We start from the raw sequence: 19968 nt of genomic DNA, 5'->3' as shown, positions 1-19968 counted from the left end.
AGGACGAATCCGTCCGAACATACACCACAGTGCAGAGTCATCTCGTTTTTTTTCGGGGGACTGACCTTTTCCTTTTCCTCTTCCGTTCAGACTTTCTCTTCTTCTTCTTCCCCTTGGGCCGAGGGGAGAGTTCCTCATCAAAGGAGGGGCTGTGAGCAGAAACAGAGCAGAGAAGACGCTTCAGTATTCATTCCAGTGACGGGATTTTAAATGTGAAATCTGTGCAGCAAGAGTTACGCCGTCTGAATCCCAACATCTGCGCTTTTGGAATTTCATTTACAGTGTGGGTGTCCCAAAAAAAGAGGATATTTTCTGGCTAACCTTTAGTACTATCTAGCCATAGAGATTCTAGTTTTATTTGCCCAAGTGTTGAGGTATCTGAGATTTCTGCCTCCACTCTAACACAATGGAAGTTTATGGAATCTCAACAGACCCGTTTATCTAAGATTTACGTCCATATTGGACAATTCTGAAGTCAATAATTTACATCCAATGCCAGAGATCAGTACCAAGGCAGGAAGTTGAGCACCTTTCAAAGTGAAGCATTGGTTGAGGTTGTGGCAGTCCCTTGGTGGATCAGAGTGTAATCAACAACGTGTAATAAAGTGTTGTCTTTGCATGAATGACAAGCTTTCTCTCAGCTTAACCACATTATGGTTGCCATTTGCAGATTAAGTAGAAAGTGAGAATTTTAAAAATATTGGCAGTATATGTAAATAAAAACAATAAAAAAAGTTGTCATTGAAGTATTTTGAAGTTATAGAACAACTTGACTTCCACTGGTAGTGCTCAAAGTATTGAAAAATGCCTTAACTGGAATCTACTAAAGAAATAGTCCCTATGACAACAAATGAAAGTGTGTTTACTCAATTTCAAATGTCACTTCTCATTGCTGTGAGCACCACAAACGTCATTCCATTCAACTCCACTGTTTTGTAATGGATAAAGAAATCTTGGAGAAGAATACTTCTGAAAAACCACAACAACAAAAAAGTGTCTGCATGGCTAGACACCACTATAGATAAGTTAGGCGAGCTGACCCTTGATCATGAGATATGAATGGATCAAATTCATCTTTATTTAAATTCACAAAGAGCAAATGCTGTGAGGACGAAATGCAGCAGAAATGCAAAGGAAGAAAGTGCAAAGTATGAAACAAAAATAAACATAAAAGAATATTCAATAAAGGGAAGGTATGAATATGCTGCTTTTTTTGCCAAGGATTTGCACCCCTACTCAGTCATTGAGGATCAGAGCTTTTGCACTATGTTACACACTTTGGACCGAGATACAACATTCATCGTGAATTCACGTTTTTAAGTACACGGCAATACTCTCACTCGACAACAAACCAAAGCTAAAGCCATGGAATCACTGAGGAAACGGGAAGGATAGAAGTAGCACGCTATGACATCCGTTGCCACAGAATCTTATGTCACCGTTTCCGTGCACTTTACCAGCTTATGTTTAGTTTGACCTCAAGCATTTTAAAGCATCAAGATGAATCGATAGTCGTTTTATACTCGAGGTGTAGCCGTGTGAATTGAATCGTGAGGAGCACAGAGATTCCCACTCCTAAGTGTAAACAGCACCTACAAGCTGCATTAACAGCTACATTATTAGATCATTTTGTTGTGTGAGAAGTTCTTCACCTGCTTTATTATGTAATATGAAAGTGTAAGTGTTGTTTGCAGTTTTTTTATGCCAACTCTCGCAATAATAGTCCTTTATTTTCTCTAACAGAAGGGGGATGTGATGCTCATCGCTGGCATCACATAACTGCTCGTAAATTCATCCTGATTCCCTCGAACAACACTCACAAGCAAGATTATCTGTGAGCCAAATGTCCAATACGAGATGATCCCATCACAACAGGAGGATGAAATCCTATCCAGACTGGTTTTAAAGAACAAAACAGGTCGCACGCCAGTGAGCTTCACTGATGTCGGGGGTTAATGACAACATGGCCTCGCTCGGGGGGGGAGGGGGGGGGATGGATCTGTGATGCATCTCATCCACGGTCAGCGCCCAAAGATAAGTTCAGTAATTATGTCAGGGAATGAATCCTAAAACCAAGAAATGAGTCGGCATTTTTGCACTTTGGGTTTCATTTTTGGTAAGATGCCTAAAAATAAGGTCTGAGGTTAGCACAAGAGATTTGAACTTGTTCTAAGACATACAACAGTAGGGACTCCTCTTGTGAGATTTTAAGCTTTTATGTGTCTTACAGAGGCGATTGCTACCAAGTGGCTTAATAAAAATACAAGATGTGATCACTCCGACTAGTAGTTTGTTTTTTGAATTTTTAAGTTAGTTTTTAGGTTTTTGCAGATTATAAAATTACCTGGATCTTTCGCAATACTGCCGCATTAATGGGCTCATAGAGCAAACGTACTAGTGTTTCCTTAAAGGATTCAAGCAGATCATTCTTGGCTCGCTCACATCAACGGAGGAAGAAAACTAAGTATGGATTCTGCAAATAGTGCAACTTTTAGGACCTAATGATAGAGCAGGCGCACTAAAAAGGGGCTATATAAGCGTTTGCACCGGAATTTATCCCAGAGACAATCTATGTCTACGTCCAAAACTCTTTTTGGGATAAATGGCAGCACGTGACAGACCCAGAAGTTGTGATTCCACCGTTTGACCACTAAGATAATACTACGGCGCTCTACCTTGGCACAGACACTCATATCTCGTGCTAGCCTGATATATTCCCCTTCCACCCATTCTTCCCTTGAAGTGTGAATTTATAATAACAAAAAAAAAAAAAAAAAAAGAAACTTGTCTGATTCAATCTGTTGAAACAGCTTGATTGCTGTCCAGAGGTCCACTTCATTTTCTCTCAGAAAAATGAGTGATGTGAAGAAAGGAGACGAGGGGCCTTTGAAGCACCGCAGCCTCGTTGAAACAAGCCTTTCAAGTGCAGGTCGGCAGAATTTCACGGGAAGAAAAGAGACAGGTGGGAGTGAGCGAGCATGTTGGGTGATAGAGAGTACGGGAGATGTGCAAGAAGATGCTTCTGACCGCAACTCGACTTTCCTTTGATAACGAGGTCGAACATAAGCTTTATTCTGAAGACTGTGACGGTCCTCTGGAGGTTAAACCAGAATAGATGTGAGTTTCATGTAGGAGTGACGGAGTGTTTACAGCGTTAATGGTAGGGTAGTAAATAAGGCAGAGGAGGGAGCTAGCATGGAGACACGACGCACTACAATTACAGCCCCGACATCCTCATTTACTCGCTTACAGGCAGATATATGAAGACAAGCACATTGAACTGTTTCATGAATTAACAATTGAAGCTGATGGCGTGGACGATGTATCCGTCCACTCAGCTATTTCCAATCATCGCAGAAGCTATTTTAATCTTTGGGTTCATCAATCAACAGTCAAAGCAACATCAAATTTCAAACTATCCACTATTTCCCTGTTATTGTGCACTCGAGCCAGCTGTCAAGCCGAGCGTCTCCGATTCATTGATGTGATCCTCCATCGAGGCGATCAAGAGGAAAAAACAACTGAGATTTGAATCTTCTCAGCCCATTTCCCCAAGTAGCAGACGTATCAAGTCTTTCCAGAACCCCATTGGGAGGAACGGCATGAGCATCATTTATTCAGGCGGCTTTCTTTTTGAAGAAGTGACTTCAATGCTTAGTGTTGCTCTGAAGCAATACGTTGATTAATCGAACAACAGAAATAAAATGATCTGAAACTGTTTTGATCATTTCATTTCATCAAAAACACCAAACATCCACAGGCTCCAGGTTTTTCCAAATGTAATAATTTTTCATATCTTTATGTTAAGTCTTTATGTTTTGTATCGCTGTTCGGACAAATGAAGGAATATAAAGACACCACAATGAGCTCTGGGAAATTGTCTATTTTCGCTATTTTCTGATCTTTCAATAAACTTAAATATGAATTGTAAAAATAACCGGCAGAAACTGAAAATATATGTTACATGCAGAGCTATTTTCAGTCAATAGCTGTGGTGATGTCTTTAACAGTTGTCTCCATGTTCTTTTCATTATGGCTCAGGTACAGTCGGATGCTCTTCCCAATGTTTGAAGGCTCTCGTTTCTTCAAAAGGGGAAATTAGACATTTACAAAGAAACTTATGAATCTCTAGAAAAAAATTGAGATAGAGAGGTCCAATGCCCCTTTTGCAATGACGGACTCCCTGAAAACATCTGCAACCACTGTGACCCAAAGACAACGAGAAAGTGAAGAAGCTTCAGCTTTTTTAAAGGACATGCAGGAGTGACAAACAATTGTGTTCTTTTGGATTCTCTCGTGAAATTAATCGTTTCTTATCCGCTGAACAACATACAAGAATTTAAAAGAAATTGGAAGAAAACCATAAGTTAAGTTGAATGGCTTTCCTTTCCTTTAACCAGCTACCTAGACTTGAATATAAACATGGAAACTAAATGGCGGGTGACAAGAGTTATTTAAAAGTTAATTTCCCCTCATTCATGACAAATTGGTAATCCAGCAGTCCCCTTTAAGATTTAATTAGTAAGCCAAATATGTTTAAAAAATAAAACTACAATATACTTCTATTGAGAATTAAAACAGCATTAAAGATGAATTTCTGAATAACATTACCAATCTCCAAATGGTATTTTCATAGCACAGAATCAGGCTAAGCTTATAGCTCCAGGCAGAATTCATCCAAATGTCTACAAATAGTATGGTAATCAGGGACATTTTTAACCCCTTTAATGTTTTCTGGATGGAAATATTTTGCCATTTATGTCAAAATTTCAAAGACATGTGCCTTTATGTTGCACAAACAGCAGTTCCCGCTACTAACAGGTGATCAGAAGTGATCCAGACGCTGACAAACTGCACCCCACGCTTGATATATGCGAACCACAGAGCTCTGGAGACTATGTGCCGGTTTCATTGGATGTCTGGATATAATAAATGGCCCTGCCCGGTGTAGTCAGCAGTTTGGGAGCATTAGGAACTGAAATGCATTAAGGCTGATTAGACCGACCGAGCCCAAGTACCCTCTCCTGGTAATGAGAACGCTTTGTCACTCATTAACACCTCTACCACTCTGGTCTTGTAGAAAGAGAGCACAAAGCAAGCATTTGCATTTTTTTTTTTCACTTCTTTCCAGCAGAAACAGTTTCTTTTGATGAGGTGGAGAGAATGAAAAGGGAGAATGAGAGAGAAAGTCAATTGCCAGCTACACTGGGAATGGTGATTGTGTAGAACAATGATAGTATAACAAAAAAAAAGGGATTTGTGGGACATCTGATGAGAATATGCTCAATGCTTTGCAATTGCGCACAAACGCCATCAGTGTATACACATAACTACATCCTATTCTGTTTTATAATAATAAATACATCACTTGCTGGGAGTCAAGCGCTGTATTTTATTAAGTAAAGTCATGATCAGGTGGATTTCATTTGTCATCGTGACACCTTCTGGCAAATTAAAGAGTACATCAGCAACCTGAGCCGACGGCAGCACAGCGCTTAATCTAAATTGTATTGCATAAGCGATATAGTTCTGTCCTGAATACCAGGACTTTTGAGGCTTCAAAGCTTCAGTGAGAAATATTTAAAGATATTCGAAGCATATTTCAGCCCTGGTAAGCCTGTGCATTAAAACAGAAGTTGGATGGGGGGTTGACGGTACGACACTGTCATACTTATAATGTTCTTTACTTTGCTATTATTAATATTTAACGAGACATGAAGACAAAAATCAAACCTCGAGGATTTTTCTTTTTATGAAAAGAAAATGGCTACAAATTGTGCAATAATCACATAAAAAAAATGTACGCTGATAATCCATAAAAAACAGAGTTGTTCAAACATTGGCCTATAAACACATGAATAAATAAATAGACTGCAGCCTATGTCAACATATTAAACAAAAAGACCTGTCTATCAATCTCCTCTGTGTTTCAGCGCCACGCCCACACTCACACACACAACAAACAGCGTTATCTCAGAATGACTAAAAATAATTCATGTTGAAGCAAAAATGAATGATGAAGGATTACTATTCCTTATTTCATGGGATATTTGGGGATTTTTTTGGTAATGCATATTTAAATATAACATAAAACAGAAGAAACGATGCGATTTTTTTTCAGCACGTTGGGTTTTCTTTACTTGAAAGTCCATGTGTTTTTTTGGGAGACGTGACGACACATGGCAGAGTTACTCCCAAAAAAAACTAAAACTGTGCCAATATGGCAACATTTATGAAGCCGATGAAAAAAGGTGAGCTGAAAAACATGGACATCGGCTTTGTGTATCATGGCGCCTCTTCAGGCTCTGATTCTTCTTCTTCTTCTTCAATGTTTATTGGCGGACAAACCAGTTTTTAGGTGCATCACTGGTTCACTGGTCTATTGAAAATATTGACACCAGATCAACCTAAATTCAAGCGAATTAATTGGATTTTTTCATTTTAGTGGCTCTTTTTCAGGTGAACCAGGTTTTGTAACATCAGCTTTCGAAAAAAAAATCACTGTAGCTAGACAACTAATTCTGGAAGTGAGCTGGTGTCAGTGGCTTCTGGTGTAATGTTATAATGAACATGGGTTTGCTCTGGAACTTTACGCTGCTGCCAGCCAATTAGCCAGATAACAATCCAAAGAACAAATGTCTTTCTGAACAGAGGAGAGTTTTCCCGCTGTGCTCTGTAACAGACACAAATACTTTATAAGTGTCTCCAGCTCGTTAGCCACTTTTTACTGAGGGGAGATAAATAAACACACATAGAATTTTTTTCAAGCATTTCTTCTCTTCTTTGTGACCTTTGATCCAGGAATGATTTGCTGATAGCCAGTGATGCATCTGTAGCAGATCTCATCTTAAAAAGCTTTTTCCTTTAAAGGCCTTTCTTAACAACTATTATATATTCTTTGTTTTATTGTGAAATGATCATGTTTGTATATAAGATGACTGTATTAATGTTATCCACACAGCGGTTTTTAATGCTGCTTATGTCCTTTTACTATGTTTTTATATTCCTAACTCTGGATAGCACTTTTTGCCTGATAAGTGCTCTATAACTGTTATTATTGTGCTGATTATTATCATTGCAATGATATTCAACGGGTTTATACCTGGATGGTGGCTTGAGTTTTGAGAAAAAAAAGCTGGCCAACACCAGTGCAGCTTCCTGACATTTTTTTCTTTCAGTATTAATGAAGCCAGAGTGTTAACAGAAGATTAGTACATGAAAATACACCTTGTCTCGTCAGTCTAAACCTCACAGAGGGGCTGCGACAGTAAAGGTTTTTTACAGCGAACTACAGGGGGGCACATGCTGAAATTCAGAGGAAATTAATACACTTTAATATAAAATAATATTAATATAATATTAGGCTTCAGGGAAAATGAGCAGTACAAATTTCACTAACATCTGGTTACTACATTGATAAGGAGGAGAGGTGGGATCATGGTATGCTCTTACACTCCTTCCTTGGGAGTCATGAGTGCTCCGTCCACTTTACTGAAAAACATCTCTTCTGATTCCTCAGTACTTAAGTTTCGAACAACTTTTATATTTCAGTGCCATTTGGAGTTATTTAAGTCTGGCTGTGTGTTTACACATTTTTTTCCCCCTCTTTTTATATATATAGAGAAACATCTAGGCCTAATTCACAAACTTCCTTATCTATAATTAATGAGAAAAGCACATTTTGTGCGTAAATAAACGTTCCTGACCATCTTTACTGCCATTTCTGCATCACCTGCATAAACCTTCCATTTTGAAAAAATCACAACTCATTTAATGCTTGTGTTTTTGAAAACATAACACATGTGAAATACTTTAGAAAAGAGACCAAACCAACAAGTTATTTTATCAGAAAAACAAACTAGGAACACAAGCCTTTCATATTAGATTCAATGTTTTAAGTAGCTACAGCTATCAGGTCAATATGAACAATCAGGCTCCATCATTTGAATCAAAGGTGTATTACAGATTGCAGATATGAATGGAACAAGAAAGACTGTGGGAGAAATTCTGCAAATTGACTTGGCGACCTCAATTATATCTCTTGCGGCCCATCTGTGGGTCACAACCCAGTTTTTGAATGACAGCTCTACTGTAACTTCAGCTCACAGAAAAAAAACAAAAAACTCTGTTTCAAGGACTACAAACACCATAAATCTTTCTCGCTGAGCTTTATTTTTTTCTAGCAGACGTCTTTCTTGCACGTAGCATCCAGAAAAAAAGAAAAAGATTATCAGAAGCATGCATGCCGGCACGTTCTCTGAGCTCGCTGTTAAATTCAAAAAACAAAGAGAAGCAGCCGCCGGGTAAAGTTCATCCAAAGAGACGTGATTCATGTTTATGATCCTCGCTTACACCTCAGATGCGGCTTCAGTCGTGTTTTACATATCGCTTGCTGCTTCCCGCTGTGTTACTGTGAAAGGCTTTGAAGGTGTCAGATTAATTGAGAGTTTAACACAAAAAAAAGGAAATAAATCTGCCTGAATCGATTTTTCCCACCTCAGAATACGAAGCCTGGAAACTATTCTCAGCGTGTGAAGGAGACTTTGAATCAAAGGTGCTGGTGGGAAAAAAAGAGAAGATCTGAATGACACCGTGTGGAATTCCTCACAACATGTTTGTGTTTCTCCGCTGGGCCCGACCTGATAACACTGTTTACATTTTTTCCACCCGCATCAGAATATAGAGATTAGCTTTGTTTTTCTCACAGAGAGTCAAGCCCTGAAGGACTGTTTGGTGGGCTGTTAAAATGCTTTATCATCAGCACTGAAATCTACAAAAACACCCCTCCCCTCCAAACAAAAGAAATAAAAAAACATTCATCATCACAAATGTTTCAGCATGATCAACAATCCCACAACTTTGAAAAAGGAAGTTGATTTCTTGACTTTCTCTCACATTTTCTTTCAAGCCTTGAAGGTTTCCCAGGCCTCCTAGTCGACACGTGTGACAGCGTGAACACTAACTCACCTCCTGGCCCGGCGGTGGCTGTGGTGTTTGCGTCCTTTCCCTTTGATGCAGCCATTCCTTTCCGCGGTGTCCAACCTGGTGTCCGCCGCTTTCCTCTCATCTGTCTTGAGCGGCTGGAAGGCTGTCGTCTCTAAACTGTGAGGAAAGCATGAAAAAAAGAAAGAAGTAGAAGTTAGTTTTTGCTCCTGTGCCTTTGCATGAGAACTTCTGTAAAGCGATTTTTCTAGTTGTCCGCACAGTTAACGCTTCCATCGTACAATAGCGAGGAGGACTTAGCATGCTTGGTTAGCCTCATTCCCTCTGGTCTACTGGATATGTGTTTTATTCCCCTCCATTTCTCCCCACTGCCAACCATTCTCTGGCAAAAAAAATTGGAGGGCGGCCATTTACCATTCAAATCGAGGTGTCAATTGAAATGTAGTTATTTACACGCTTCAGTGGCCCTGACATTTTTGTGAAATGGTGTTTTATTTCTCGCGCTGGGCAGATGCAGACATGGGAGATGCATGGTCATCAGAAGAGTGGAAGTTCTCCTTGATTTTTTTTTTTCTGATAAAATAGAGCTTGCACATTTTTTGTTATCGATATGTATTAAAGAGAAACTAAAACCCCAAACCATTTATTTCAGCTGAATAACAATGTGTTTTGGTATTCAGAAGTGGTGCTGCTGGATTCAGGTTCAAATCTTTAATCATTTTAACTGTCCTAGTTAAAGCAAACTGTTGAAAAATTCTAAATGTTTTCTTCTTTCTCTGTTGTGGTCATCTAAAGTGGTGATATGCAGAAAAACACCAAATTTAAATGATTATAAAACAAATCATTGTATTTGTATTGAAATATCTGCTTTGATAAAAAAAAAGAAATCTTGGCATAAGTAGTTTAATTATATATTTTAAGAGCTGGAGTTAGGTAGTATAACAGGGTATAATTCACTCTCTAATGTCTATTGTATATTGTTTGAAGACAACTGCATTTAGCTAACAGCTAATACGTTAGCTGTTAGCACACACATCCGCAGTAAGAGACTCCATGCTGTCAGCAGAGAGTCGGTCACTGTGAACTCTGAGCAGCATGCATAGGAACAAATAACAATATATAGTAAGAGTCTGATTAACTTTATTGTTCCAAATATTTTTGAGGTTTTTCCTTATTTTGGGCTTGGAGTTGTGAGAAGTTGTGAGATGTATGTTTCCCTCCACTCACACTAACCACATGTTGTGTATAGCTGTGATGTCACTGTCCATGGCCCTGTGTGGCGCTGAAAATGATCATGCGACGGCGGCAGGCATGTGTAAATGTAATCCGAAAAAAACCTTAAATATGAGATGACTGCAAAAATCCAGTTTTGAGCAGCAGCCAATCGATTGGTGCATCTCTATAAGTTAGCAAAGAGTGGATTCAGTGTAGTGATGGAGTCGTTAGATTGAGTTAGATTGTACTGTTAGCGTTGATTGTTGTAGTGTCAATTTAAGAGGTGTGTTTAGTACCGAGTCGGTTAGTTGGCGATTTTAGACAGTTGTTAGGTTGTTCATAAGTAGTCGTAGGTTAGCTTTAGCTCGTAGTTAAACTTTGTGTGTTTTACATAGCTGTTTAATAAGTATAAGTAATTATACACATTTCCTGCAGTTTCAAAATCGAGGCGGATCATCTCTGGCTTCAAATAAAAAAAAACAATGCTGCTATAAATCAGGTGTTTATCAGCTCACCTGCTTCCACCTGAACCCCCCCCCCCCAATAAAAAAATCTTAATTCTCAGTCAAATTTTGGCTGCAGAACGAATGACTAAATAAACTGGATGATTAGATGTGAGCACACAGATCTAGCCCGGCTTATTATCCTCTGTTTTAGTCATGGGAGATTTGAGCGTAATTACACATTCTCCTCTTCCTCGAGTGGCTCCCGTCTGATTGTAATGAGAAGATAATCAGAGCCGGAGATTAGGCCGTCAACACCGCCTCCTCCTCCTCTCTCCTCCCCCCCGGCGACAGGCAAAGCAGGAACTGTCGCTTTCTATCTTCCTCACCTTTCGCTTTCCTGTGCTCCTCTACATAAGAGGGGGTTTTCCACCCCCGGAAGGGAACTAGGAACTAATAATGTAAAACGGCAGACTGGGTGCTCAAACATGGCCGAGTGTCTGAAAGGTGATCGGGGAGATAAAGACAGCCAGCGGAACGATAGTGTGATCAAGGAGGGCTGATGGGAAACGTTCTCCTACGGTTGTTGGGGACGCAAAGAAAAGTTAGCTTATATTGTTTTCTGGATCAATGTGATTTATACTAGTTAAGGTGGAAAACTGAGAAATGATTCCCAACTATTTTTTTTACAGTGGTTGATTATCTAAGATGAAGTCTTGAAACTCACAGACCATCTTGGTTAAATCTTATTTTGTTTTATTGGTTTTCAATAATATAGCGAGTGAAATGTCAATGAAAAACCAGTAGGAATGTGGGGGATACGTCTATAAACCTCTAGATCTTTTGCCTGGTTGATATCTTGTGCAAGACGGGCTCCATGAGGCTGATTCATGGGAGCACCGAGCAAATGTAACCACGGTGAAAGGAAAAAGAGCAATAGTGCTGGTGGTGCCTCCAAGTTGAACGGTGAAGACGAGTCATGAACGGTGAAGACGAGACATGTCACCTTTTCTCTGATCACGTGTGTGTACATGGTTGAATGATCTGTCTCTCGGCTTGAATTTATGACTCAGTGATTACCTAATTTAAAACAGTGACCATCTTGAAAGCAAAGTGATTTTTTAGATCGATCCCACACGGTGATTTCGTCACACCTTCCATCTGCATACAGCAACAATAATCATCATGGCGTTTCACTGCTGCCTGCTTTCAGCAATCCAACGTCCTCCTCCCCCTCCCCTCTGCCTCCTCTTCTTTACTGTATATTTGCATTTAGATGTAAGCGAATTGCAATGTTTCTCCCCATGTGTGGCGGCGTTCACTGAATGAGTAGCTATCTGACAACCTTATCAACCAAGGCAGAATAGGGAAACCATCTGAAACCATGCAAACGTGTCGTTCTTTCAGTGGAAATCATGGAAGACTTTGATTAGATTCAAAATCGTTCACTCTCTCATGTGGTCTTTTGGTGTTGGAACACTTTCATTATGACAAAAGATATTGACGATTCCAGCCAGTTGCAATAATTCCTGCAAACATCTGAACAATATAAGCAATTTACTTTAACAAGGGAGAACAAGGAAGCTGAAACGCTTTTGTGCTGTTGAACGCTGAGCCCCTAGTTCCTGAATAAAACCGGAGTGGAAAGTTGCACCAAAGCTTCTTAAACTGCCCCCCCCCCAAAAAAAAGCTTGCTGCTTTTCCGTTAGTTGCTGTCACTCTAAGAGCTGAGGATGATGAGTTCTAAATGAAATCGATTTCACCATCGCGGATGCACATTCCCTTCATCCGGCTCTGCAATTTATTGCCGAAACTTTCCAAGCTATAAGCACCTGGATTTATCGCAGGGGTGTTTGTTACTGTCAAACGATACCTCAATCCTCACACACACACACACACACACACACACACACACACACACACACACACACACACACACACACACACACACACACACACACACACACACACACATAAGCATGGACAATCCTTTTTGTAGTCGTAATTCATAACCGGGCAGCGTTTGAAGGTATTTAAAGGCACAATTCAAAAGCACCAAACTGGCAAAAAGCTTTAAGGTTTAAGCGAGTGTACTAGATGAGTGGTTCTCAAGCTTTTTTCACTGATGTACCCCCTGTGAAATATGTTTTCAGCCAAGTACCCTCTAACCAGCGCAAAGCATTTGTTTTAGGATAATGAAATTGAATAGCCTACTGAATATAAAATTCTGTTTATTTTTATAATAAATATATCATTTTATTATAAAATCTCATTTTACCCCTAGGGGTGCCTTCACGTACCCCTAGGGGTGCCTTCACGTACCCCCATTTGAGAACCACTGTACTAGATTATGAAAAGTCTGCGAACACTAATCCATCCCACTTTGTGACCTTTTGACCTCTTGCTCTCATCATATGTGTCATACGGCACACGCATGCTTCAGCAGATCTCCCTCTGCGCTGAGTGATTCTGTCCCTGGAGGCCTGGAGGAGTGACCACGCTGTGACTAGGTCTTGTTTTTCAGTCTTTGTCACAGAGGGAGGGTCTCGCTCCTCTCCACACGGGGCTCCTCAGCTCCGTCATACACGGCTGCTGTTGGCTGTCACGTGGACGGGTAACAAACACGGACAGATGGTGCACAGAAAACACACTGCGAACAGGGAGACGGCGTGTTTTCAAAGAGGATGAGGATGTGATTTTTACCTTTGAAACATTCTACGAAAAATATGTTTATATGTTGCTGATTTACTAACTAAATGCTGGTGATGCTGCCCGGAAAACTAGTTTCTGTATTTACTGTGATACAGCTCATTCCTCTGTGCCATAGAGCTCCATAGTTGACTAAAAGCACACGGTTCCACTGGGTGACATGCTCCTTTATTTATAACGTACATGGGCACTGCAGTTTGTTTATATAAATATATAACGTCCAGGTGCCCAAATTCACAGCTAAAAATAGTCCCAAACAAATACTAAACTATTTATATCTGTTTGTAGTGATTTCTTTTGTTTTCGCATGGATCATAATTTATTAACATTTCCATAGTTGTGACGCATAATGTTTTTATATTGTCATATAATGCATTATAATCATATACTACTGCAGTATATATGTATGTGTATATATCATATATATCATATAATTATACGATTAGACAATGCTTTTAAGCAGATAATAATACATATTTAAGTATGTTTATTATGTATCATAGACTAGGGCGTCGTAGAACATGCAACAGAATGTTTAAGGACATTTTTTATCCTTTTAAACGCAAGTAAAAGTGTAAAAATGATTGAGCCTTTTTTAACACAGGACTTATCTTTTAAGGTTAAAAATAATTTGTGGTTTTTGTTAAATATTCAAAGTGATAATGTGTCACATGTTGTGCTTCAGGTCCCCTCTGACTTTTTCAGTATTTAACCAAGGCACAAGGTCTCTTTAATCTTACTTGAGTGTGTGCTTAAATTGTCTAAACATAACCATTAACATTTTCAGTAATGCCTTAGATTACTCAAGTTACTATTGTACGGAAAAGAACATTTCTTTATGCCACATATGTGCGATTGCAAATGAGTTTTAATGGATTGATCGACCAATAAGTTTCAGCTCTAGTTAATCCACAGAAAATGAATACATTCATTCATTTAGTAAAACGAACGTAATCCTTGTTGCAGCCAAAAGTGAAAAGCAGAATCGTTTCAATTGTTTTTCAATCCAACCATCTGTTTGTAGGTTGAACTTCCATCCCTGTGCTGATACATTCATAAGACATCATCGCCTGCCGGAGCCACAGGAGGATCATCATAGTTTGTGTACAGTTTCATTGTCCACGCCCCCGTTTACGATGTTAAATTGAGATAAACTGCTACAATATCTGCCAGGAGCTGCTCTGTAATCTGCCAGCTGCTTTACACAACACTGGCTCTCTGTCGGAGGGCTCACTCTCACAACGTCAGCTGACATCGTACAGGTGTGAAGGAGCATGCCAGGCAGCCATTAAACCATCCAGCAAAACAGTTCCACACAGTGTTTGCATTAAAAAACGTGTCAAAATAATGATTAACACAGATTGCATTCTCAGCTGCCTCAATTATATTCTGCAAAACATGTTTTCATCGGCACTCTGCTTATTTTTTCAAAACACGTGTTTACTCCAAAGCGGTTGAAGAAAAAAGCTAGCTGACAGTTTGCTTCAGGAGGCCTTGTGGGGCGTTCGAGTGACTGCAGAGCTGGAGGAAACAACAGAAGACACACAGCACTTTTCCCTCTAACCCTGGTGTCGCTGTGACAGGACGAGATCTTACAAAGTAGAGTTTAGTGACACGAGAGGGGCATTCGTAAATGTTCTGTGATCTCATCTGTTTTCTGACAGCATAAAAAGACAAATGCACTTTTTTTTTGCTTTGGTTGTGTTTTGCTGTCTCAGCATAAATCAGTGAACCCCTCACAACCTTCTCGGGGCAATTTTGTTCAATTAATTTTGTTTTTTGGACAGTGTGCACTGGATTATCCACATACTCTTAAAGGTGGACTTAATCTGCTTTCTTTTCCGGAGTTTTCAATGGGAACGCCCACTCAGCCTTTTTGCAAAAATACAGTGGTGTGGGTTACCAAAGTAAGCTAATCAATAAGGTTGTAAATAATGTGAAGTTTTTGAAGTTGTGTTATATGTGTACTGTTGATTCTGCAAGGTTAAATTGACTGTTTTTGTTAATGGAGTCTTGTTGCTTTGAAGACAGTGATACCAATTCCTCATCGAAAAGGGCTGTCTGATTTTAGCCACTTAAAAAAAGGCCAGCAGAATTTTTGTTTTTAAGTGTATGCTATATTTTCACCGCTACCTCGACAGCCCATTTCAATGGGGAACTGAAGTTGTTATCTTAGATTTGAATAAATAGGGAACACCACTGGGAAGCAAAGAAAATAAACAAGATACAACGTGTTCATTTTGAGCTTTAGAGGTGCTGCCATAGTGCTGGTTTCAGTGGATACATTTAGTCTAATCATGCTCCATTTAAAAAACTCAAATATAGGTTCAAGCCCTTCAAAATCCATATTGGTCGACCCTGTGTCATTTTGGTTGCCATGCCATCCTCACATGCCTGTTGTTTGCTGAGAAGACTTTCCCCTAATAGAGCAAGGGAATAACAAACTGTGGCAAACAAGTTAGGGGTTATACATGGAAGGATCAATACGGCTCACTCTAAAGCAACAACAGGAAAGCAGCATCAGGGGATCGATGGACGATATGTCACTTTAAGAAGTGTGGAGGACCCAAAGGAGGTTAAATATCTTATTTCTAGATTTTCAAACTCAATTAAGACGTTATGTTGAAAATACAAATGGTAATCGTTTCATAATGGCTGACACTAATTGCAGAACTCTTGGAAAGAAACTTTACTTCTACAAGAAGTCTAGTGGAAGAAAAGATTTCCTCAGAGTGTCATCTCTCTTGACTGTGGAGTGGCTCTCAGTCTAACAAACCCAAACATCGTGATTATTCAAAGTGGAGGGTTGCCACATTGTGCAAATTAGCACTTAAGGAGCTCTGTTCTAAGTTACAAGCTTGTAAACACGTCAAGGCCTTCAGAGCTGATAACGGAGACCGAGGAAGGACTGCACGACCTTCATCCTCTCAGGAGACGTTCGTGTAAGTGGAAGTCGAGTGTGAAGAACTGGGGTGCTTTTTTTTAATATATTTCTTTCCTCCCCATTTCCACAGATGATTTAAGAGTTCCCCCGCCACACTTGAGGTTCAGTGAAGCTAATAAACTTTTCATTATCCCTGTCAGAGCCACCAGGAACAATTGATTATCGTTATTATAGGAGTGATGATAGTTGAGACAATTACTAGGGAAAGGGATGATCTACTGCCACAATTAAAGCCCCAAACAGGGTGGTCCCAAGGCACTCTGCTTTAATTCACACCAAGAGTGTTTATCCGACTTTCAGACTCGAGTCAAGAATAACTTTATTACCACGCTAAGGACAGAGGCGAGCAATTCAATCCACACAAAGTGGATCCGACGCTTCCCTCGCGAGGATAACTCTTAAAGGCGCTCAGAAACCTGTTCAAACTTTCTCAACGCAAAAAGGCGGATACTTTTGAGTGACGTGTTATTGATTAAATGTTAAGACATTTTGAGGCAATCGTTCAGATGAAGAGCCACACACAAACACACAGGCATGCAAATCAAGCGCTCCCCCAATCAATTAGGCACATGAGCGAAACATCCAACCACTTGATTACCGAAGCTGCCGTCAAAACTGTACTAAATTTAAATGAGTTTTCTGCATGACACGGCATGTTTTTAGGAGTTTAATCTAAGATATCTGACTAATGAACACTTATGTTGCCATGAAATTAATCAAGTTTGCATAGCCGCTCTTGTGAGAAACCGTCCTGGGGGTTGTCAGGTCCCCTGGAACAAGTTTGTTCATGTAACAGTGTTGTTTCTTTTCTAATGGGTAAGAAAACCACCTCATGAGGGGATTTTTTTCTCCCAAACGTAGGAAGATGGGTAATACATTTTTTATTTTTTTTTGGTGTGTGTGTGTGTCATTTCTCCTGCTAGAATAAATCGCAAGGATGGATGCAAATCCTTTTGGGGGGCTGAGATCAGTCCCGAAATTGGCCGCCTCGTCTTCCTTACAATGCATGATGGGAAGGCAGAATGATAGAAGTGAACATCAAAGATTTAATGGCTGTTCAGCCCCCGTTAGGAGGTATCAGTGGCCCCAGGCAATTTCCTGTCCTCGCTAGTTTGCTCTAAATGTAACATCCAACTCCAGCATTAAGCTTTGACAGTACATTAGGCTGTAATTATGAAACGTTGGGAATGAGTTCTGTGTTCTCTGTTTTAATTTCAAGGTTCATGATTTATCTATAAATGAATTCTCTGTAAATGAATTCCCTTCAACAATTTGTATTGAAGAGCTTCACACATTGCACCAAAGAGCAATGGTGGGAAATAACTCTAAGGTGACAACGTTCACTATAGTACAATTTTAAGATGCTGGTACTTTATTTCTATTAAATGCTATTTAATGCTTTTAATCCACTGGATTTCAGAGGAAAATAAATAACAATAATTTATTCATATAGCTATTATCATCAAAGATTTCAAATAAAAACACATAAGCTCAAAACATTAGTTGATGCTTTCCAACATATTGGGGTTGCCGTTCTGCTTACAAAAAAGCCTCTTGTCACATTAAAGTAGTTGTTAACAGTTCCACCAATGAGAGGTTTTCCCTCCAAACCTCCCAGACGGTCTGTTTTTAATAAAAATGTAAGACCAAAAGTAAAACTATCCAATTTTTACAAAAAAAGCAAAGATTACAGAAAAGCCCCAGAAAAACAATGTAAATTTATGTAAAGAAGTTGAAGGAACGGTGCTGTAATTTATTTAAACAATTATTAGTGACTTGTTTGTCATAGCTTTTTTATGTGTGTGAATGTAATGACATTTATTTAAAAGTTTCCTGGAATTGCTCTTTAGATATGCAGAATATGATTTTACAGAGAAAAAACTTCCAGAAGAATTAGAAAGTTCAGATGAAGGCTGTGGTATCCGTAAATAAGAATATAAACATAGAAACTATGTTTACTACTATAGAAAGTTTTGTCTTAAAGCTTTGTGGACATTATCTATAGTAATAATAATGGTCCAAAGTGATGTAAAATTGTTTAGTTTTCAGACAAAAATCTTTATATTTTCCTGAGGGATGACATCTAAACCAAATATCTCCTAGTCATTTTAATAAATTGTAGAAATTCAGAGTATAATCATAATTTCTGAAACAGACTGATGCGCATACCAACATGTGAATTAGGGGACTACTGACACATTTTTACTTGATATATATCACTATATATGAAGTAGTTCAAATAAGCTCCATCTCGGCAACTACAAGAATAAAAAACCTGCGTACACTTTGATGAATCGGTATGAATATTAATGTCATAGTTGTGTCTGTCTAGAGTACTTTTACTTTTGATACTTTAAGTACATTTTCATTTTTGACTTTAGCAGGATTTGAAAATGCCAGGCTTTTAGTCGTAATAGTAATTTTTCTACTGTGGTACTTTGCCTAAGTGATGTGAATACCTCATACACCTGTCAACGAGCTAAATGACTTGATTACTTGATTGTACATCCTGTGTATGGATGATAATGTGGCTTTGTGATTACATGTGGCGAACAACTAGCCCTGATTAGCTCAATCAGAATAACTACATAGTATTTTGAATATTAAGTAAGCTCAACATCCTCGCCTCACTATCAGCCAATCAGAAGCAGCGAGCCCTTTACCCTTCCAGCGGGTGAGAACGCTGCGAGCCAGAGTGACTTTAACGACAAGTGAGGTTGGTTTATTCAATTATTGTGTCCTGATGATAAAACGGGAGCAACATAATGGCTTGATTAATTTCCTTATCACGGTGAGCACAAAGAGTAATTACAACCAAATCCACCGCTTGGTGAACCGCACATCATTCAAATTAGAGCAGTCTCCACTCGGCAGCAATCACTTCCTCAGAGAACAAACGAGTCGATCGGCCTCAGGACGCCGCCTCCGGCCCCGAGAAGTGTTTACCTGAGAGCTGGAATCACACTGAGGCAAAAGGCCACACAGGGAGCTATGAACATGTAATCATAAAAGAAAATGATGTGTGCGCAATTACAATGCCAGTGTGAGCGGGGACGGACAGGACCTCGGTGAATTTATTTGCCTGAAGCGGTCATCAAAGCTCGTGACAATCTTGACGACTGGCACGCTTCTAGCTGGCGGGAAAAATTGTGTGAGGCTGCAACAAAATCACATCCTATAATAACCTATTAGCAACTATATGACCTCCAATCACATCCACGACCACCTGCCACACAGAGGGCTAATAACCTAAAAGCAACTTTTACATGAAACTCGGTAAACAGAGACTGAGTGAAGATCTTTAGTCAAAAACTGTGACCTTTAAATAAACTGTGCCAAAGCATAATGTAAACTCACAAGTAGGATTTTAGAAATCACTGCTTCAATCAAGCTACACTGTATGTTAAAACATATCATTTGTACATTTTGAAAGGCAGATTCGCCTCAGTTTGTGCCTCTAATTATTTACCATTACATCTGAGCTACAGAACTTCCATTTATCTGGCAAAAAACAAATTAATTAAAAAGCTGGGATGTCATTTACCAACTGCACATTTTTTCTTAAAGTATTTCCACAAAATTTTATAATTTTATATGGCATATTTCGAAAAAGCACTTCACAAAATATGTTAAACCAACTGATGCAAAGTGCAATAAAATGCAAATAATTAAAAATTGAATGAGGGTGCGATATAATAGATAAAGCTTTTATAG

General features: G+C 39.2%; 1 protein-coding gene across 1 annotated transcript in view; it reads right to left on the bottom strand.

Moving 5' to 3' along the window:
• srrm4 (serine/arginine repetitive matrix 4) overlaps positions 1-19968 on the bottom strand; it is a 63724-nt gene that overhangs the window by 10561 nt on the left and 33195 nt on the right. The window contains exons 2-3 of the mRNA XM_054611832.1: positions 8968-9102; positions 66-149 (exon numbers count right to left, since the gene is read on the bottom strand). Of these exons, the coding sequence (XP_054467807.1) occupies positions 66-149; positions 8968-9102 (219 nt within the window). The remainder of the gene's footprint in view (positions 1-65; positions 150-8967; positions 9103-19968) is intronic.

Source organism: Anoplopoma fimbria, chromosome 13 (genome assembly GCF_027596085.1).
Source record: "Anoplopoma fimbria isolate UVic2021 breed Golden Eagle Sablefish chromosome 13, Afim_UVic_2022, whole genome shotgun sequence".
Lineage (NCBI taxonomy): Eukaryota > Metazoa > Chordata > Actinopteri > Perciformes > Anoplopomatidae > Anoplopoma > Anoplopoma fimbria.
Note: the sequence above shows the minus strand (reverse complement) of the source record. Positions and strands in the feature narration are given on the sequence as shown.